We start from the raw sequence: 23,193 nt of genomic DNA on the forward strand, positions 1-23,193 counted from the left end.
GTCATTCAAATTTCATTTAAAATACAATACCATAAGTAATTAGAAGTGACAGCAGGCTAATGAAAAATTGAATGGGGAAAGCAGTTGAGAACTGAAGAATTCAGTAACTTAATGCCTTTTTTGGAAGAAATCAATTACTTAGCCTTACAGAACATTAGGGGCACTATAAAATTTTTTCCAATAGTCACAACAAAACAAATATACTAAAACTAATCCTTTTTCCACTTTACATTGTAGGTGTGTGGAAGTTGTGAAAGCTTCTCAATACATAGAGCTAGCAAATGACCTGGAAATAAACAAAGCAATTACATACTTGAGACAGAAGGACTTTAACCAAGTAAGTTTTAAAGATTAGATGAAATTTCATATGTTAATTGATGAAAGCAATATTTGGAAATTCCTTTCTGGAGTAATGTTACCTCTGAATATTCTGAAGTTGAGTGATTTCTGTATGAACATAATTTGTGTTAGTATGGTATTACTTTGAATTTTGACCTGTTTGTCCTGTTTCTTAAAATGTAAATGCTTTACATGTAAAATGTGTTTGGTTGCTAAGTTACTAAATGAAGTTCTAGTCCAGAGATCAACTCTCTCCTGGAAGTGTTCAAGCTGTAGCCTAAAGCTCTAAGGCTTTTCCAGAATCAAGTATTATGTGTAAGAGAAGGAAGGCCAGTAGCTGGAAGAGCAGCCTGAGCCTTCCATCTACTCTTTGCACCTTGGCAACTTTCCTCTTCTCTGTTTTATGTAGTTGGTTTACTCACTGACATTGCATCAGCCTAAAAAAGCCCTTTGACAACACAGTTTCAGAACCCTCCAGGACCTCTCACTGCTACCACTGCTTTCTTACTATCTTAGGTAGAGGTGGAACAGGTGAGAGACATAATTGTGACAAAACCAGAATAGCCCTGGCTCAAGGTGTCTCATTTGGTTTGAGCATCATCCCATACACCAAAAGGTTCTAGGTTTGATCCCCAGTCAGGACACATACCTATGTTGTGGGTTTGATCCCAGGTCAGGACACGTATGGGAGGTTTTGTTTTTATAAGTACTGTTATAGGTCACAAAACAGAAAAAAAAAACATGTTTGCCAATTTTCTCAATATTTTTTAAATGGTCTTTTTAAAAAGATTTAACAATGTATTGTCATAGTTCATGATTTTAATAAGAATTAGTTTTGCCTGTTTTTTTAAAAATTCCATTTATTTATTTATTTTTAGAGAGGGGGGAAGGGTGGGAGAGAGAGGAAGAGAAATATCTCTGCGTGGTTGCCTCTCCAGTACCCTCTACTGGGGACCTGGCTCGAAACCCAGGCATGTGCCCTGACTGGGAATCAAATCTTCGAGCCTCTGGTTTGGAGGCTGGCATTCAATCCACTGAGGCACACCAGCCAGGGCAGTTCACCTATGTTTTAAGAATGTAATTTCTGCTTTCTTTTCAACATGGTTGTCACATACCAGAGAGCAGCTTTCTTTCCCTCTCACATGGCTTCAGAGTTTAATGGCTGTGTGTTAATTCCTTTTCACATGCCTTATGTTTTAAATTAGCACATATGTTTGCAATGCAATCCAAAAGTAAAGATGAAAACATCTCAATTCTTATTCAAAGTGAAATGCAGCTTATAAACTTACATAAATAGTGGCTTTTACATGAATAGTATAGAGTTTGAGTGAAGGGTCAATGAGATGACTACCATGGGTAAATGTTTGGATGTTTTTTTCCCAGAATTTATGTTGTGAAGTTATAACTTCTGGCCTAGAAACCCCCAACAGTTTTAAAGTAATCAAAAACCATATAAAAGAATAATTATATATTCATATTATAACCAAGGTTTCTGGAATCTAGTGTGATACTTTAAGGTCTGATGCTTGAATAGCATCCAGGTTAAACTTTGTCAAGTATTTTTAGTACCAATAGCTGGTGGCCATTGTAAAAGCTCAAATAAGGATCTTTGCATGGACATAGTGCTCTCCAGGAGCAGGAGGCACCACAAGGCCAAGCTCCTTCTACTCAGTAAATGCATTTGAAAGCCAGGAAGGGAGGGAGGGAGAGAGGATCCATCGTCTTTCTCTACCTTTTCCCCCCTGATATTTTTCAGTAATTTCTAGGTTGATAATTCATTCATTTTTCATGCAAAGTATCTGACCATTCCAACTGTCGTGTTTGGTTATGATTATCTCAGACCTCCAGGTGATTGAAAGTGTACTTTGATATGTCATGGCTTAAAAATGTATTGGCTTGACCAAAAAGTTTGTTTTCCATAAGATGGCTCTAGTAGCACTTAGTTGTCTTTAACTTCATTCAAAACAATTTAGTTTTATTGTATTGTGATAGCCAACATATCAGTGTGCATTTTTTTAAAAAATTATCAAAATTGATGAATTTTTGTGTAGCCATTTTAATATTGAAGATGAAAGAAAATACATAACATCATTGGCATATTATGTTTTATTATTTCCAGGCAGGTAAAAGTGCAACTGAAATGCAAAAAAAGATTTGTGCAGTGTATGGAGAGGTGCTGTGACTGATCAAATGTGTCAAAAATGGTTTGCAAAGTTTCATGCTGGAAGTTTCGCAAGGGACAATGCTCCCAGTTGGGTAGACCAATTGAAGTTGATAGCAATCAAATCAAAACATTAATTGAGAATAATCAACAGTATACCACATGAAAGATAGCCAGCATATTCAAAATATCCATTTCAAACAATCAAAGTTATACCACATGGGAGATAGCTAATACACTAAAAATGTCCAAGTCAATAAAACTATTAGTGAAAATGAAAAAAATGTGTCTTTTTATTACAGAAAAAAAACCATACAGACTTTTTGGCCAACACAATAGTTATATTTAGATCTACTTCAGATGATTTTTGTACTACTCCTAGAATTATTTTCTGTCATTAGTTTTGGAAAATTCTCAGCCACTGGTCTTTCTTCCCTTTCAGGAATTCCAGTTATGCTTATATGAGATTTTCCTGTGTTTATCTATGTTTCTTTTGTTCTTTTCTAAGAGTATTTTTGAGCCTTTTAGTTTGCTGTGCTTATTTTATTTAGTTGGAACATTTCCTGGGATCTTATTTAAACCATCGAATCCTGGTTGCCTCAGTAGCTCTCCAGTGTCTTCAAAAAATATTTTTAGGCTCTGACAGGTGTGGCTCAGTGGGTTGGGCATTGTCCCACAAACCAAGAGGTTCACCATTCAATTCTCAGTCAGGACATATGCCTTTGTTGCAGGCCAGGACCATAGTTGGGGATGTGCAAGAGGCAACCAATCGATGTTTCTCTTGTGCATCAGTTTCTCCCTCTCTCCCTCTCTTCCCCTCTCTCTAAAAATAATAAATAAAATCTTTAAAATATATATTTTTTAGTATTTTATCTAACTTTTCTAATTGTTCTCTGTGGGAGAATGGTATTTTATGGCTATTTTTAATAGCCAGAAGCAGAAATTCTAGAATTATTTTGCAAAGAGAAAATTGGATCATGTTTTTTAGGTAAAGCCTCCACTTCATTATGCAAGATAGACTAAAACTGTGTCACAAGACTCACAGGCTCAATGTTTACTGCTCTCTTCAGCTATATATAATCTGCTGTTAAAACCCATCTATTTTTTTCTTAATTTTAGTTATGGTGTTTTAGTGGTATTTATTTGCTGGAGGTTTCTTGTCATCTGTTTTCTTAAATGTATTAATATACAGTCTTTTGTTCATCCCTGGTCATACATTTCAGATACTAATCTTTTCCCAGGGGTAGCCTGAACACTGTCGTATTACAATGGTAGTAACTTTCAGGTATTTCATTTCTAGGCTGTAGAGACCTTAAAAATGTTTGAAAAAAAAGGACAGTAGAGTGAAAAGTGCAGCTGCAACCAACCTTTCATTCCTGTATTATTTGGTAAGTTTTATGTTTTTACCACTAAGAGTTGATAATGTGGTGTTTTCATGTTGCTACATTTCTGCCTATGGAACTGACCTAAGGAGAGGCTCTGGAGAGGACATGCAGAATGTCAGTGAAACGAGGTATTTGGAGAGCTAGGTCATGACAGTTCTGGACCAGGGGTTGAGCGTATGGGCGTGAGTGAGAACACCATCTTAGGAGGAGAAGGGAGGGTAAAAAGTGGTGGTGGGAAGCATCACATCATGGAATTGTAGAGCATAGACCTGGGGGATGAACTGGAGGTACATTTTACTTACATGCTAATAATAACAAAAGTGACATCTTAGGTTATACGACTTATGTAAAGTCAAGCAGAAGTTGAACATCTGTGGATGACAATCATGGGGAATACCAAAAGGCTAAAAGCTCCCAAAAGGGAACATTTTTAATTTAGAGCAAAGGCGGCAGGTGAGTCGAGTAGGAAGGAATGAAGGTTGGTTAAAAGTAGAAAGCATCAAATTAATGTATGATACTAAGTGCTATAGAAATTCAGAGGAGGAAAATAGCATTTTAGTTTAGGGTTTTTGGGGAAGATTCTAGAGATAAGTTGAAGGTCAGAATATAGCTAAAAGATCCAGCACCCACTTATGATAACATTTAGAAAAGTGGGAGTAGAGGGAGCATACCTCAACATAATAAAGGCCATATATAACAAACCTATAGCCAACATCATACTCAGTGGGCAAAAAGGAAAGCTTTCCCCTTAAGATCAGAAAAAGATAAGGGTGCCCTCTTATTCAACATAGTACTAGAAATTCTAGCTGCAGCCATCAGACAAGCAAAAAAAATAAAAGGCATCCAAATTGGAAAGGAAGAAGCAAAAACTGTCATTATTCACAGATGACATGATACTATGCATAGAAAACCCCATAGGTTCCACCAAAAAACCATTTGACCTAATAAGTGAATTTGGCAAAATAGTGGGATACAAAGTCAATATTCAGAAATCTATGGCATTTTTGTACATCAACAATGAAATATCAGAAACAGAAACTAGGAAAAAAATCCCATTTGCTGTAGCAACAAGAAAAATAAAGTTCCTAGGAATAAACTTAACCAAGAAGGTAAAAGACCTATACTCAAAACTATAGAACACTGAACAGAGAAATTAAGGAATATACAAATAAATGGAAACATATAGCAATTCATGGATTGGAAGAATTAGCATCATTAAAATGTCCGTAATACCCAAAGCAATGTATAGATTCAACATAATTCCTATTAAAATATCAATGGCATGTTTCACAGATCTATAATAAATATTTCAAAAGTTTATATGGAACCAAAAAGATGCTGAATAGCCTCAGCAAGAGGGTAGAAATCTTGAGAAACAAGAACAAAGTAGAAGGGATCACAATACCCAATATCAAACTATACTACAAGTCCACTGTAATCAAAACAGTCTGGTATTGGCATAAGAACAGACACATAGATCAATGGAACAGAACAGAGAGCCCAGAAATAAACCCATGTGTCTGTGGTCAATTAATATTCAACAGAGTGGGCAGAAGCATAAAATGGAGAAGCATAAAAAACAGCCTCTTCAACAAATGGTATTATTGGGAGATCTGGACAGGTACATGCAAAAAAATGAAACTCAACCACCAACTTGTACCATACACAACAATAAACTCAAGATGGGTAAAAGGCTTAAATATGAGTCATGATACCATAAAAGTCCAAGAGGAAAACATAGGCAGGAAAATTTCGGATATCCCATGTAGCAATATTTTTGCTGGGACATCTCTTAGGGCAAGGGAAATAAATGAAAAAATAAACAAATGGGACTACATCAAACTAAAAAAACTCTACATGACTAAAGAAACCATCATCAAAATGAAAAAGGAACTGACCATAAGAGATAACATGTTTGCCAGTGATACATTGGACAAGGGTTTGATCTCCAAATATATAAAGAACTAGTAAAACTCAACACCAGAAAGACAAACAATCCAATTCAAAAATGGGCAAAGAACCTGAACACACACTTCTCCAAGGAGGACATACAAAGGGCCCAGAGACATATGAAAAGATGCTCAACATCACTAGCCATCAGAGAAATGCAAATTAAAACCACAATAAGATATCACCCCATGCCTGTCAGAATGGCCATTATTAATAAATCAGCGAACAAGTGATGGTGAGGATATGTAGAGAAGGGAACCCTAGTGCACCGTTGGTAGGAATGAAGACTGGTGCAGCCACTGTGGAAAACAGTAGGGAACTTCCTCAAAAATCTAAAGATGGAACCACCTTCTGACTCAGCGATTCCATTGCTGGAATTATATCCTAAGAATCCTGAATCACCCCTGTGTTCATAGCAGTGCTAATTACAATAGCCAAGTGCTGGAAACAGTCTAAGTGCCCATCAGCAAATGAATGGATCAAAAAACTGATACATTTATGCCATGGAATACTATGCAGAAGAAAAAAGAAGGCATTCTTACCTTTTACGACAGCATGGATGGAACTGGAGAGCATTATGCTAAGTGAAATAAGCCAGTCAATGGAAGAAAAATACCATATGATCTCACCTACAAGAGTAATCTAATGAACAAAATAAACTAGAACCACAGGCACAGAAACATGGAACAGAATGAAAGTGACCAGAGGAGGAGGGGAGGGGGATAATAGTGGAAAGAAGGGGAAGAGACTAGACCAAGAACATGTATGAATGACCCACAGACATGGACAACAGTATGGGAATTGACTGGAAGCAGGGGGTGGGATGGGCAGGGAGATCAAAGCAGGAAAAATTGGGACAACTGTATTAGAATAACAATCAAAAGAAAAAAAGAATAGCTAAAAGAGAAGGAGTCAATTGTTGGGAAGCTAAGGGAATAAACAATCACAGAAGTAAGACAGCTGGGAGGGGAAAAAGTACATAGGATCATTGTATTTGGTTCTACTATCCTTTCAGTCCCTTTTAGAGCTTCTCATTCACACATTGAGAATTACTGCTGTGTGCAACCACTGTTATAGCAGGAAAGTGTTACATCTCTCATGTGTTAAGATAAAAAGAGATAAAACCCCTGGTGTGAAGAACCCCAGTGTTTTATTCTGCTGACGGGAGCGTGGTGCCAGGGATATGTCCAGAGGAGTGTGTGAACTGGGGAGAAAGATGCCAAGATTGTTCTTAAATATATTTTTTAAATTTTTGCAGTGATGGTGATATAATTCAGATGTCTGAGAGGCATGTGAAACTGATCTCAGACAGAGATAAAAATGATGATTTTGTGAATAATAAGGTTTCATAATAGATGCTATGGATGGAATTTTGTCCCCCAAAAATCATGTGTTGAAGCCCTAAGCCATCTCAGTCCTGCTTCAAAATGCTTCTCTAGCAGGAGAGCCTAGACTTCCTACGTGGAACAGGGTCCATGTAAGGAGACCCCCGGGCACAGGTGTTTATCAGGCTCCTGTGTGCATTGAACTTATTATCTTATTGGGCAAAACAAACATGGGAGAGAGCATACAAGGCCATGAAGACTGGGTGGTGTGATCCATTGGGGCTGTTGTTTTGACAGTGTATCACTGGGTGCATTCAAGCCCCAGTTATTTACATACTTTCCATATGCAGAATGTACATACCTCTTCCAAGGCTATCATAGTCTCATCATCAGGGTCAAAAGCCAACCTCCATGGAAGGCTTAGATAAAGGTGGAACTTTCTCAGGCACAGGTCCTCTTGATCTAATCGTCTGGGAACAAAAACCATGTCATCTGCCCCATACTCTTAATATTCCATCATGAGATAAGAATAGGAAAACTGTAATAGACACTCCCATTCAAAAGGGGCGGGATGGAGGTACTGCTCCTTAGCAGTTCTGAAACCCAGCTAAGCGTTTGTGGTCAGTGACCCCAAGTGTGGGCAAAGGGGAGTGTTCCTTGATGAGGAACCAGCTCTGGTCCCTGGTGGGTGATCCCCAATCCTTTGGTCTCTCTAGCTGTTGGCTCTACCCTCTGAGACCACCTTTCTTTTACAGAAAGAAACAAAAACTATGTTGGCAGATGATTAACTTTCTTAACCTGCTTTTTGCCCAGAAAAATTGGGGGCACAGAGGCTTTTGATCATTTTGGACTGTGGCTGTCCATTTAATCCAAGCTGCCAACACTTTTGTTAGTACAACTCCCTTAAAAACTCGGCAAATTTTCTATAAATCTTATTGGGGTATTTTTTATGTCCCCAAAGCCATATCCATAATTCTTTTAAAGGCAGACCCTTTTTTGTTTAGATGTATGAGGCTGCAGTGGAACACAGCCCTAAAGATATAACTGCGAGAGAGGGTTGGCTCTGCAAGGCAGTATCTTAAAATCTGAGATGTTTCCAAAGGTAATACAGCCACACCCTTGATTTGATTTCTGTCCTGCAGCCATTTCTTACTTTGAGGATCTTTCATCACCAAGAGGGACTGAAGGCATGAAATATATTAAATGCCACTGAACTGTACATTTTTAAAGCAATCGCTAGGAGTGTTACTGGGGAAGGGATACAGGAATTAGGTCATCCACAGTGGTGGAAGAGCTGTGGGGGTGAAAGTGAAGAAGGGGTGTTCAGGGATCTGAGCAGTGGTCACATGTCAGTGAATGAGTGGCCAAGCACATCCAAAAGCCACCTGAAGGGGGACTTCATGGAGCAGCTGCCTCCTCTGAGTTCACTGCCAAGCCCCAGCATGGATCTGGGTCACTGCGGTCAACAGGGACAGTGCAGTCAGGAAGAAGAATCAAGTGTGGAGTGGAAGTGAATGAAGACAAGCTGGAACCCCAGCATTTCTGCATCAGGCCTGCATCTGAGGAGAAGAAAAAGACCTGCAGAGAGGAAGCCTATTGCTTCATATCCTAGAAGTTCTCTTCAGCTAACTTCAGACAAGTGCCAGACAGGGGAAGGGGTTCTGGGAACTGTGACCCCTGGCTTAGCCAAGCCAACATGGCACCAGTGACCACACCACCTAAGAACTGAGAGGTCCATGTGGCTCACATGCATGATGACAGAGTCCTGATGGGGCACTTGGCAGTGAGATTGAGTGAAGATGATTGCTAGAAACACAAGAACTGGTAGGTGATGCACCCGGTTTGGTCTGGGCAGACAGACAGGGATGCTTTCACAGCTACTTCAGGGCTTGATGTTCAGGAAGCAGGGTTTGCAGTAAATAATGACATGAAATTTGGGCATGTGAAATGAAACCACCTACATATAAACAAAGATGTTATTCAAACCATGAGACTGTGGGAACATCAGTCGCAAGACCCTTGAGTAGTTGAAAGTTCTTGATGAGTACAAATCTTTTATAGAATAAGCCTATTAAGACCAAGATATGGCCCTGGCTGGTGTGGCTCAGTGGATTGAGTGCCAGCCTGTGAACTAACGGGTCACCAGTTAAATTCCCAGTCAGGGCACATGCATAGGTTGCAGGCCAGGTCCCCAGTGGGGATTGTGCATGAGAGGCAACCACAGACTGATGCTTCTCTCCCTCCCTGTCTCCCTTCTCCTCTGTCTACAAATAAATAAATAAAGTCTTTTAAAAAAACAAGATATGTAAAATATTTGTTTTTGTTTTTCATGTCTGTAATCTCAGAACAGAAAAAAAATTTGATGAACTTCAAATAATTTGTATATGTTTTATACTTTAGGAAAATGAATTTGCACAAGCCAGCAGCTATGCAGATTTAGCTGTGAGCTCTGATAGATATAATCCATCTGCTCTTACTAACAAAGGGAATACAGTGTTTGCAAATGGTGATTATGAGAAGGCAGCTGAATTCTATAAAGAGGCTCTGAGAAATGATTCTCTTGTACTGAAGCACTTTATAATATTGGTAAGACAGGCAAAATTATTTTTTGTTTGTGTTTTGGTTTTGGTTGTGTGGGTTTGTTTTTTGTTTGTTTGTTTGTTTGTTTATTTGTTTTGCTTTATAATTATTTCTCTCTCCCTCACTTAATCTGCTCTAACTCATTAGAACAAGGAATTGACTTCCTTGTAATAAAGAGTTGAAAAGAAGACTCCTGGATTATAGGTTATTTTTGGTGGAATTAATGATTCAGAAGCTGTGCACTTATAAAATTTTCATAGATGTTGCCACACTGCCCTCTAATACTTCTAATTTCTATTTCCACCATGGTGTATGAGACTGACTGGTTTCCCCAAGTTCTGCTAATATTGTATATTATAATTCAACTTTTGCCAAACTGATAGGTAGCAAAAAAAGCTCATTTTGTTTTTAATTATGAACAATCCCAAACATGTAAAAATATACAGAAAAAACAAATGCCCATGTACCTACTACTGATATTTATTTATCAGTAATACATTTTAAATTTTTTCCATTTTTACTTCAGATTGTTTTTAATAAACAAAATGTCATAGGACCTGAAGGCTCACCCCTTCATTCCCTTCCCTGCCTGTCCAAGATCACCTGAAATGAGTACATTCCCCTGTTCATGAGTTTGCAGTGCTGTGTACACCCCTGAATCCAATACTGTGTCTGACCTTGGGTTACCTATGAAGTTTGTTTTCCAGTTTTCTTCTCCCTGCATTTTGGCTTGTGTGTGTGTTTTATCCTCTCACGTCATGACCTTTCCTCTGATGTTTGAGTATTCTGGCTTTGTCCTTGTATTCAGAAGTGTACAGCTGAAGCCAAGTAGGGGCTCCAATTCATGAAGGAGGCCAACTGCCTAGCACCTGCCACAGGGCTATCTGTCTGAGCTGTCCAGGTGGGGACTGCCTTTTGGGAAGGTGGACTTCCCTTCCCAGGAGAGCTAGGCTGAGAGGAGAGGAGGCAGAGGTATTTTCAATTTTACAGAGTTAAGGAGAGCCTCCCTGAGGTGACAGTTATAGTCATATTGGAGGGAAGGGTATCTGGGGAAGTGCATTACTGACAGGGAAGTGCAGAGCAAAGGTATCCATGCAGGAGGTAGCATGTCTAGGTAAGTTGTTATCCTCTTTATACACTTTATTTTTTAATATATTTTATTGATTATGCTATTACAGTTGTCCCATTACCCCCTTCCTTCCCCTCCACCCTGCACACTCTCTCTCACCCATATTCCCCTACTTTAGTTCATGTCCATGTGTCACAAGTTCTTTAGCTTCAACATTTCCCATACTATTCTTGCTCTACCCCTGTCTATTTTCTACCTACCATCTATGCTATTTATTCTCTGTATCTTTTCCCCCTCTGTCCTCCCACTCCGCTGTTGCTAACCGTCCATGTGGCCTCTATTTCCGTGGTTCTGTTCCTGTTCTAGTTGTTTGCTTAGTTTGTTTTTGTTTTAGGTATGCTTGTTACTAGCTGCGAGTTTGCTATCATTTTACTTTACCCGTTTTTTATCTTTTTCTTACATAAATCCCTTTAATATTTCATATAATAAGGGCTTGGTGATGATGAACTCCTTTAACTTGTACTTATCTGAGAAGCACTTGATCTGCCCTTCCATTCTAAATGAAAGCTTTACTGGATAGAGCAATCTTGGATGTAGGTCCTCACTTTTCATGACTTGGAATACTTCTTTCCAGCCTTTTCTTGCCTGCAAGGTCTCTTTTGAGAAATCAGCTGACAGTCTGATGGGAACTCCTTTGTAGGTTACTGTCTCCTTATCTCTTGCTGCTTCTAGGATTCTCTCCTTCATTTTTATCTTGGCTAATGTAATTATGATGTGCCTTGTTGTGTTCCTCCTTGGGTCCAACTTCTTTGGGACTTTGAGCTCCCTGGACTTCCTGGAAGTCTATCTCCTTTGCCAGATTGGGGAAGTTCTCCTTTATTATATGTTCAAATAAGTTTTCCACTTGTTGTTCTTCCTCTTCCCCTTCTGGTAGCCCTATAATTTGGATGTTGGAACATTTAAAGATGTGCTGGAGGTTCCTAAGCCTCTCCTCATTTTTCCGAATTCTTGTTTCTTCATTCTTTTCTGATTGGATGTTTCTTTCTTCCTTCTGGTCCACTCCATTGATTTGAGTCCCAGTTTCCTTTCCATCACTACTGATTCCCTGTACATTTTCCTTCATTTCATTTAGTGTGGCCTTCATTTTTTCATCTAATTTGCAACCAAATTCAACCAATTCTGTGAGCATCCTGATCACCAGTGATTTGAACTATGCATCTGATAGGTTGGCTATCTCTTCATTGCTTAGTTGTATTTGCTGTGAAGCTTTGATCTGTTCTTCTGTTGGGGCCATTCTTTTTTTTTTTTTTTTTTTTTTGGTCTTGTTGGGCCTGTTACATATGAGGGGCGGAGTCTTAGGTGTTCACCAGGGCAGGGCAACCCACTTGCTGGGTTGTGACACTGTATGTGGGGGCAGGGTCCAAAAGGGAACAGTGGCGCTTGCTCCACTCTCAGTCAGACTGCAGTCCCTTCCTCTGCTTCCCCCAAGCAAACTGGGCCTTTCTGGTGCTGATTCTTGTGTGGGTGGGCTTGTGCACCTTCTAGGACCCTGTGGGTCTCTCCAACAAAATCTCCTGTGAGACTGGGCGTCTCTCCCTGCACTTCAACCCCCACAGGTGTTTTCAATCAGTGCCCCAAGGCTCTATTTCCTGGCTCTGGGACCTTGGGTTGAGCGGTCTGTCTCGATCCCCAGTTTTGCCTGGTTTGTCTGCACATGAATGTGGGACCACCTGGTCAGCCAGCCACTTTGTGCACAGTGCCTCACTTCACAATTGCTGCCCCATAGCCACCCTGTGCCCGGGGTCTGGCAGCTGCTGCCTGCGTGCTCAGGGTCCTCCCACTGCCATTTTGCGAGTCCAAGGTGCCTTGAGTGCCCAGTGCCACCACTCTTTGTGCCGTGACCACTCTTTGCCTGGCCTTTCAACTCTGCCTCTCCTACCGGTCTGGACGAATACGTCTATTTTAACTCCTTGGTTGTTGGACTTCCATCCAGTTCAATTTTCTGTCAGTTCTGGTTGTTATTTTGTTTCTGAATTGTTGTTGTCCTTATTTTGGTTGTGTGAGGAGGCACAGTGTGTCCACCTACACCTCCATCTTGGCTGGAAGTCCCTCTTTATACATTTTAAATATTTGTCCTAGAAATTTGTAAAATTTCTTTTGTCAAATGAAATTTTTCTTTCATACAAATTTTGCTTATTGAAAATTTGTGGCTTCACTTGTTTATTGCTTTACAAAGCCCTTCTGTTTTCCCAAGATTTCTCCATATTTTTTCATAGTTTTATAGCTTTGTTTTTTCTGTTTAATTTTAAACTAAATTTTCAAATTATTCAAAATAGGAATAAATTCAAAATGGGAATAGTCAGTTGTCCTGTACCATTTATGACTATTCCCTTAGTCTTCATTAATTTTAAATGTTCGTTAACTCAATTCTGTAACTGAGTCAATTTCTGCAGTTTATTCTGTTCTGTTAATCTTTTAGTCTATTTGTCTTCCCTACCACACTCTGCAGTCACTAAAGCTTTATATTTATAGCATATTTTGTTGTCTGCCAAATATTGGTGGAACATACCTGCCCCAACTTGTTCTTTTTTAAAAAGAATGTGTTTGTCTTTATTTTCTATTCTGGATGAATATTTACATGTATTTAAATGTTCATTCTGTTACTTTGAGAAAATTTCTCACACCATTTCTTTTTTTCTTCCCTCCTTTTTAAGGCCTTACCTATAAGAAGCTAAACCGGCTTGACGAGGCTTTGGACTGTTTCCTGAAGCTTCATGCAATCCTGAGAAACAGTGCCCAAGTTCTGTACCAGATAGCCAATGTGTATCTTATGTGAAAAACTTAGGAATCATTCATTATTAATTCATTTAATTGGTGTTGAGGACCAATTATGAAGTAAGCTTAATCAATGAAGTAATTGATCAGGGTAATATTTTAAAACCTAATAGAATAATATGTGATGAAAATACTATTTGAGTGGTCTGTTTTAAAAGGTCATTTGCATAAGAGGAATTATTTTTAAATATATTTTATTAATTATGTCTCCATCCCTCCTACCAGCCTGGATGAATGTTTCTTCTTTAACTCCTTGGTTGGTGGACTTCCATACAGTTCAATTTTCTGGAAGTTCTGGTTATTTTTTGTTTTAAAATTTGTTGTTATCCCTCCTTTCATTGTGCGAGGAGGCAAAGTGTATCTACCTGTGCCTCCATCTTGGCCAGAAGTCCACATTGGACAAACTTTGGACAATGCTTTGGAAGTTGATCTTAGTGGGTGATACTGAGGCAAGGAAAAGCCAAGTGTACATATGGAACAAGAATCCCTTACACGCTGCTCCATTTTTCATTCTTATCCCTAAGGAAATCCAGAGTAAATAGTATTAAAAAGCATATCACCAGTGACTAAGGAATATTTTATTGTATAATGTTATGTTTAGGTTTACTCATTGATCAATGAATTCAGAAAAACTATGTTATCCTTAACTGAAATTATCCAAGATATGAATTAATGGAAGATCCCAATCAAGCTATTGAATGGTTAATGCAGCTGATCAGTGTTGTTCCAACTGATTCTAGAGCTCTGTCTAAACTAGGAGAATTATATGATAGTGAAGGAGATAAATCCCAAGCATTTCAATACTACTATGAGGTAGGCAGATACTCTTAACTATACTTTTACTTTCTAGCTTTTTTGAATTATTTAAATTGTAGCTGGCTTTTTAATTTATAAAATTTAGAAACATATTAGATTTAAATGAATAATGATTTTAAATAAGAGCATTTGTGGAATATGAAGTTAGCTTTTCGTTAATTTTAATAAAAAGTGAAATAAGAAATATTCATTTTTCTCTTGAAGCATGATTTTCATCTCTTTTTAACTCTATCACACATTTAATTTGACTCAGATTATGAATCAGTACATCGAAAAAATGTCAAACCTTGTTTTTTAAATCTTACATAGTTTCAAAATCTTTTAAAGTGAAATGAAGCTTATACTTCCTTATTAAAAAATTTCACACAGGATAAATTAACTCATTCGATAGGTAAAATGCTCAGGAAGTAAGTTATCTGTTGCCATTGAAATTGTATTGTCATGTTCTGTGTTTTCTGTAGTCATACAGGTATTTCCCCTCTAATATTGAAGTCATTGAGTGGCTTGGAGCCTATTACATTGACACTCAGTTTTGCGAAAAAGCCATTCAATACTTTGAAAGAGCTGCTCTTATACAGTAAGTAACCCTTATAATGTTATGGTTAATTAAATGTCTTCTAGTGCGATTTGATTTTATATATAGAACTAGATAATGATAGGCACATTAAGTACATGAACAAATATTGGTGAACATTCACTTGTGATTTCCATTTTCTTGTATTATGTTTCATTTTACTTAGTCTTTGTTGTGATAAATCTGTTCACTTTTTTAATATATTTTATTGATTATGCTTTTACAGTTATCCTATTTCCCCCCCTTCACTCCCCTCCACCCTGCACACCCCCTCCCACCTACATTCCCCCACTTTAGTTCATGTCCATGAGTCATACTTGTAAGTTCTTTGGCTTCTACATTTCCCATACGGTTCTTGCCCTCCTCCTGTCTATTTTCTACCTACTGTCTATGCTACTTATTCTCTGTACCTTTTACCCCCCTCTCCTCCTCCCACTCCCCTGTTGCTAACCCTCCGTGTGATCTTCATTTCTGTGGTTCTGTTCCTATTCTAGTTGTTTGCTTAGTTTGCTTTTTTTCTTTTGTTTTAGGTGTGGTTGTAATAATTGTGAGTTTGCTATCATTTTACCGTACATGTTTTTATCTTCTTTTTCTTAGATAAGTCCCTTTAACATTTCACATAATAATGGCTTGGTGATGATGAACTCCTTTAACTTGAACTTATCTGAGAAGCACTTGATCTGCCCTTCCATTCTAAATGAAAGCTTTACTGGATAGAGCAATCTTGGATGTAGGTCCTCACTTTTCATGACTTGGAATACTTCTTTCCAGCCTCTTCTTGCCTGCAAGGTCTCTTTTGAGGAATCAGCTGACAGTCTGATGGGAACTCCTTTGTAGGTTACTGTCTCCTCATCTCTTGCTGCTTCTAGGGTTCTCTCCTTCATTTTTATCTTGGCTAATGTAATTATGATGTGCCTTGTTGTGTTCCTCCTTGGGTCCAACTTCTTTGGGACTCTGAGCTTCCTGGACTTCCTGGAAGTCTATCTCCTTTGTCAGATTGGGGAAGTTCTCCTTTATTATTTGTTCAAATAAGTTTTCCACTTGTTCTTCCTCTTCCCCTTCTGGTACCCTTATAATTCAGATGTTGGAACATTTAAAGATGTGCTGGAGGTTCCTAAGGCTCTCATCATTTTTCCGAATTCTTGTTTCTTCATTCTTTTCTGATTGGATTTTCCTTTCTTCCTTCTAGTTCACTCCATTGATTTGAGTCCCGGTTTCCTTTCCATCACTACTGATTCCCTGTACATTTTCCTTTATTTCACTTAGTGTAGCCTTCATTTTTTTCATCTAATTTGCAACCAAATTCAACCAATTCTGTGAGCATCCTGGTCACCAGTGCTTTGAATTGTGCATCTGATAGGTTGCCTATCACTTCATCACTTAGTTATATATTTTCTGGAGCTTTGATCTGTTCTTTCATTTGGGCCATTTTTCTTTGTCTTGACACACCTGTTAATAGTGAGGGGTGGAGCCTTAGGTGTTCCCCGCTGGGCAGGTCAACCCAGTTGCTGGGTTGTGACACTGTATGTGAGGCAGGGGTCAGAGAGGAAACAATGGCGCTTGCTCCACTCTCTGCTGGATATCAGTCACTTCCCCAATGTCCCCCAACATATTGAGCCCTTCTGGTGCTGATTCCCGTGTGGGTGGGTTTGTGTATGTTCTAGGGCCCTGTGGGCCTTTCCAACAAACTCTCCTGTGAGGCTGGTAGTTTCTCCTAGCACCTCAATCCCCGTAGGTGTTTTCAGTTGGTGTTTTGAGACTTGATTTCCCCTCACTGGGAGCCTGGGTTGCACAGTCTGCCTCACTCCCCAATTTTGCCTGGTTTATCTGCATGTGAATTTGGGACCGCCTGGTTGCCAGCCTCCTTGTGTTCTGTGCCCCTCCACAATCTACTGCCTCGCTGGGTCCACCAGCTACCACTTTGACATGACCTCTCTCTGGCCAGCCACCCTGCTCTACCCCTCCTACCAGTCTGGATGAATGTGTCTACCTTTACTCCTTAATTGTTGGACTTCCATCCAGTTCAATTTTCTGTCAGTTCTGGTTGTTTTTTGTTTCTAAATTGTTGTCCTTATTTTGATTGTGCGTGAAGGCACAGTGTGTCTACCTACACCTCCATCTTGGCCAGAAGTCTAAATCTGTTCATTTTTATGTGAAAGTTTTTTAAACACCTACTTTAAGGTAGTTTTCTTTATGCATTTTCTTATTTACACCTCAACAAACAAGCATTATTTCTTTACCAATCATAAAAATGTCTCAGAATACTCACAGGGATGTAAAGCATAGCATAGGGAATATTGTCAATAATATTGCGTTGGCTATGTATGGTGCCGGGTGGGTACTGGAAACATCAGGGGGAACACTTTCTAAAGTATATGATTGTCTAACCACTATGTTGTACACCTGAAATTAATACAAAATGATAGTGAATGTAAACTATAATTGAAAATAAAATTTAAACAAAATAAAAAACAATAAAAGTAAAATTTTAAATTGTATTTTCAAAAAGAAAAAAGAAAATGACTATCTCAGTCCTAAAACAAAGTTTCATTTCTGAAAACTTTTAATTTATAATTTATGTACATTGTGTATTAAAATTAAACTTTTAAAAATGTCTACTTTGTATTTGGCCAAATTTAATTTTAACTTTAAATATAACATTGAGTCATTTGAATGATAATGGAATGCTTAATAACTTGAGTGATTTCTGTGTAGAATTTGCATTGGGCAATTAATTTTTATGACATTGGCTTCACATAAACATTTTGAGAATTATAAAACTAACAAGCACAGGGAGATGGTTTTTAGTTTAATTATATGCCCAAGATTAGGCTGCGGATGTAATGCATGGTAACCTTTTTATTACATTTAATCCTAATTATAACCCTAGCTGTTAACTCCTGTAAGAACCCTCCTCCTTTGAGCTCCATCTACCATTGTTCCCAAATGACTTCTACTTTTGAATGTTACATGTTGGCCTCATCTAGTTCATGTCCTTTCTTTCTATCCTCTCAGTAGTTTAGCCTCACAAGTGTCAATCTCCCTGACTTCATTAATCTTTACCTTCTCTTAAGGTTAGCCATCTAGATCTTACCTGATTATCACCAAACATTTTTACCAATCAAATCTTCCACTGTAACATCCAGCTGCCTGAACATGAGCTCCCCTCTTACCCACGTCTACTCTCTAGTGTGCCTCTGCTGGGTGAGACCGAGGCTGCCAGTCTCTTGACTCTCCTTCCTCTTGCAGTCTCTCCTGGCTTTAGTTCTGAGCCTGTCCTTCCTAGCCTGCTTCATTGATCACATCTGTGCTGTTTCTTGCCAGTATACTTTGGTTACTTTGCTGCCATATTTGTCCCCCAAAATGTCATAGGTTGATCCCAACCTTCCATTCTTGCCCGCAGCCTGGGAAGCTCTATTGGACATAGATTCTGTGTCCAGGTGAGCTGATGCCACATGTTTGTGCTATGTGTGCACTGCATGCTACCTCAACTTTTCTGTTTTCTACTTCAGTTTCCCTGAAAGTGGAAGCCTTTCCCAGCAATGCCCCTAACAGTTCCTTCTCCCTGCTTACCTATAAATTTGCTTGCACTTGCAACTGGATTTACCTCCTTCTAAGTAACAGAGACATCCCATAGGGATTGATTCCCTCTCCTGTTCCTGAACATTTATTTTCTGTGCCATACATAAGAATTTCCCTTTTATGGACAGGTACTGGTTTCTGTTTGCCTTTGAGAGAAAGTTTGGAAATAGATGATGGTGAAAGCTGCACAACAGCAGACTATAATCAATGCCACTGGATTATATACCTAAACATGGTTAAAATGACAATTTTTGTTATATCTATTTTAATCATAACTTTTTAAAATTATTAAGGTTTTGAACTACACACTTTAAATGGGTGAATTATGTATTACATGAGTTATATCTTAAAGCTGTTACAAAAGTTACATGCTATGTCATCCTGTTCATAGGAAGTTCAGAAAAAGACTGAGTCAACAGTGTTCAAGTCAGGATCGTAGTTACCTTCACAGGTGAAGGAGGGCATGGTGGAAAGGAGCATGAAGGAGGTGTCTGGGGACTTGGCAGTGTCCTATTTCTTAACCTGCAGGGCAATTACATATATATTCACTTTATGGCAAATTACAGAGTGTACAGCTATGTGTTGTGTACTTTTCCATGTGTTATACTTCACAATAAAAAATTTTAAAGTTAAAAAAGACAACACAAGTCAAAAGAGGCAGTATTGCCCCACCCCAGTGCAGCCATTTGGAAATGTGGAAGAAGGGGTATTTTATGGTCATGATGATGGGGATGCACCATAGGGATTAGATGGGCCCAGGAATTGTGCCCAGGATAGTGAGCACTCAGCAATGTATAGAGGGCTTGCATAGTGAACAGGTCACCCCAAATGCCAACAGCATCTTTCACCAAACACTGCACTAGCAAAGAACATGTTAATTGTGTGGCTTTATCACAGAAAGTCCTTTCTTTGGAGCCATTCAGTGCCTTCAGGATAGTGTTGTTCTGACTGCTGCCTTCCTGATAGCCAGAAGGGGCCAGGGCTGTGAGCCTCACTGTTCCAGCAGTGACTCTTCACTTCATCCTCCAGTTTTTATTTCTCACCTCAAATCAGCCTGAGCTCCAGCCACAGCATCCATGAGCAGATCCTAGGGCATGGGGGCCAGCAGCTGCCGAGTCACATTGCTAGCCTTTCTTCCTATTGTAGTTCCACGCCTTGCCTTCTCTCCTCAGCCCTTCTGATTCCAGTTCTCCAGCATTTCTGGAGATTTTTAGGGAAGATCTGCTGCTTCTCTTCATATGCCCTTTGTATACATGTAACAGAAACACAGATTCAGCTGTCTTCCTGCAACTAAAGCCAGATTCGTGAAACAAGGGCTGGTGCATAAGGGAAGAGGTTTATTCAGGTCCATGACATGGGAGAACAGGGGACTCCCATCTCCCCTTCCTGCTTAAGCCCAGTAGGGAGGGGGGATTTTTCTACACAATTATCTTGCTAGCTTTTAGCACACTCGGGCTGTGTCCATTCATCTTTCTAGCTTTGACACATTCAGTGTCAGAACCTTCCCCTGCCACCATCTTGGCCAGTAAGGAGGACTTTTCAGTGATCCCTATCTGCAGTGTCTAGGTCAGTGAGAGGGGTACTGAGGACCCCAATCAGGAAGCTTGGAGATGCTGAGGTGAGCCCTCAGCTCACCTCCTAATGCTAGACCTAGTGCCCACACATCTGGGAGAGCTGGTTGGAGTCCTTGGAGTCCCTGGATCTTGGTGCACCTGCATCCTCTGTGCAGCCCCCATGCATCCTGCTCCTGCAAAGTAGCTAGCCAGGCCCATGCTCACCTGCTCACCAGCTGCCCACACTCTGGCTGACTGTATACAGTAACATTTCTCCTCTTCAAAACTCTGGGCCCTTATAATCTTATAAAGGTAAATGGATTGAAATCTCATCTTCTGTAGTTTCTTCCTGCTATAAGGACTGTAGTCTTACCTATCCTTGGGTCCAGAGATTCTTGCTATCTTCTAAAGAAAGAAGGGAGTCAAGGATGGAGGGAATCCTTTACTGAAGGGAGAAGGATTGCTGTCTTGGGAAGGCAGCATACATGGTGTCTAGAAGATGAAACTGCTGAACAAGCAAATCTGGTAGACTGCTAGACTGCTTCATATTTTAGGAGGCAGTAATGCAAATGGGCTTTCAAAAAAAATGAGACCTATTGTGTAGATAAGCAATCAAGTATTTAGTGAGGGGTATGCCTAGTAGTACAGTGGGGACTGTAGTGAAATCAGAAACTGGAGAGACTAAAGGATTCCCATGATCTAATCCTGAGTGGGGTAGGGCTTTAGGTGGCATACCCAACAGTGGGATAAGTTTGCTGAGGAAGTCCCTGTCTGGGAAATGTGGCTGAAGGTGTTAGCAGTCCATGCGTGGGCATAAAGTATAGCAATTGTCAGAAAATAATAGTAGAATAAAAAATAACATTGACACTTAGTTTTGGGAGCCACTGTCCCTTTCTGAATAAGGAATTTTAAATCTCCTTCAGGAGTGTGGTGCAGCTTTCCCTTGCACTATCTATAGCAGCAGCAAGATCTGAATCCTCCTCAGGTGGTTCCCATTTTATCCTTGTGTGGTGGATCCAAGGCTTGATTCCTGTGAACTTCAGGGAAGAGTGTGTTGTCAGCAGGATCTTTGGGACTGATCCACTGCTTGGCTGACTGCTGTTCAGGACCTCAAATCTTCCAGATCTTTAGGAAGACTTGGTTTCCCAGCTGGAATGGGTGTAAGGTCTTGTCAGACAGATATAGAGCTGCAGTGAGCCAGCTTGTGCAAAGTTGTTACTGTTTGCCCTAAATGTTGTACATATTTTTTTATTCATGTTCTAAATCTAAAGAGGGTATTCCTAAAACAGAAACTTGGAAAGGTCTCTCATAAACTATTTCAAAAAGGCTTAATTTAAGCATGCTTTGGGGTACTACCCTAATCCAGAGCAAGGCAGTAGAAAGTACCTGGCATATTTTTATGTTTTTCCTGGCATATTTTAGCCAGCATCTTTATTGTGTTGTTCATTTCCTCAGCCCCCCACCCTTAGATGATTAGGGCCTCCAAGATGCAAGCAGATTTCCATTGAATCTGTTATGCCTATCCTATCTTCTGGGAGATTTCTGAAGTGAATGATAGTCTGTTGTCGTTTTGAATGCTGTAAGAAAGTCCAAACCTAGGGATTATTTCTCTGAGTAGAAGTTTTGCTACCTCAGTTGTCTTCTCAGTTAGTGGGGTATACCTGTACCCATTTAGAAAAAGTGTCCACAAAATCTAATAAAAATGTAAAGTTTCATTTGGTTTTAGGCATCTATATAAAGTCAGCTTGCCAGTCCTCAAATGGCATATCTTTGAGAGATGGGCCCTTTCCTTTCATGAATGTGTAATCTGAAAGGTTTCTGTAAATTGGACATACCTACTATAGGGGCTGAAACTAGGTTTTCTTTCAAGGTGTCAAATGCTCCCTGACAGTCTCTCATCCATTCAAGAAGTTCAGAGTCTAGTCTTTTCAAAGAATTATATAATGGTTTTGCTGTCCTGGCAAAGTATGGGCTCCAAATTCCACAAAACCCTATGCTCCCTAAGAATCCATGAAGCTGCCTCCAGTTCTCTGGGATTTTTGTTGTAGTGATGGCTTGTTTTCAATCAGCCATCAAGATTCTAGTGCCCTTTTTCAGTTGGAATTCCAGGTAGGCTTCTTCCTGTTTGCAAACTTAGGCATTGCGAGGATATACTTTATATCCTCTTTTGGCCATCTTTGTAAGCATTGCTAACTATTAGTAAGTCATCTACATATTGTAGAACTCCCAATTTCAATCCCTTAAATATTTTGCTAACATTTCCCCACATGTGGTCGGGGAATTCTTAAATCCTTACGGCAACACAGTCTAACAGTATTGGGGTGTGGCTTTAGTTTTAGGGTCCTGTCATTCAAGGCAAATAATAGCTGAAGCCTGTCCACCTATTGGGATGCAGAAAAAAAGCATCCTTCAAGTCTAGGACTGAAAACCATTTGCTATCCCCAGCTCTGTGGTCAACAACAAAGTATAAGGGTTGGGCCCTAGTGTGAATGTCCTGGACAACATCATTTATGCCCTAAGGTCCTGTACAAATTGATATTCATCAGAGTGAGCCTTTTTGACTGGCAAAATGGTGTTATAGGGAGACTGGCATGTCCGGATTAATCCTGATTTTAAGAATTTCTGCAATGCTGGTCAAATTTCCTCTAAAGCTTCCTTCTTGAAGGGGTATTATTTCTTCTTTGGGATCTGAACCCCTCCTTTTAGGTTAATTTTTATGGATTGGATGTTAACCTCCCTACCTGGGGTTCCATTAGCCCAAAAGACTCGATCAACCTGCTTGTAGATCTCAGGTGGGAAGAGTTCATGAACTCCAAGAGGTTCACCTCCAAGCATGTTCCAGCATGACTCCTAAACAAAATTGCTGTTTCTCAGAGGAAAAAGGTTATTTGTGCGTGCAATTTACAAAGTAAATCTCAGCCCAACAATGGAATGGAGCAGTCTGGCATGTACAGAAAATTATGTGTAAGTTTTCGACCCCTAGTCTGGCACTCTAGAGGTTGAAAGAATGCTTGTTTTTGCAAT

At 39.5% G+C, this 23,193-nt stretch overlaps 1 protein-coding gene across 1 annotated transcript in view; it reads left to right on the forward strand.

Moving 5' to 3' along the window:
• Nucleotides 1-23,193, forward strand: part of IFT88 (intraflagellar transport 88) — a 168,644-nt gene that overhangs the window by 75,341 nt on the left and 70,110 nt on the right. Inside the window, 8 exon segments of the mRNA XM_028531560.2 lie at nucleotides 238-337; nucleotides 3,801-3,821; nucleotides 3,823-3,888; nucleotides 9,561-9,714; nucleotides 9,717-9,746; nucleotides 13,524-13,632; nucleotides 14,307-14,457; nucleotides 14,922-15,037. Of these exon segments, the coding sequence (XP_028387361.1) occupies nucleotides 238-337; nucleotides 3,801-3,821; nucleotides 3,823-3,888; nucleotides 9,561-9,714; nucleotides 9,717-9,746; nucleotides 13,524-13,632; nucleotides 14,307-14,457; nucleotides 14,922-15,037 (747 nt within the window).

Source organism: Phyllostomus discolor, chromosome 2 (genome assembly GCF_004126475.2).
Source record: "Phyllostomus discolor isolate MPI-MPIP mPhyDis1 chromosome 2, mPhyDis1.pri.v3, whole genome shotgun sequence".
Classification (NCBI taxonomy): domain Eukaryota; kingdom Metazoa; phylum Chordata; class Mammalia; order Chiroptera; family Phyllostomidae; genus Phyllostomus; species Phyllostomus discolor.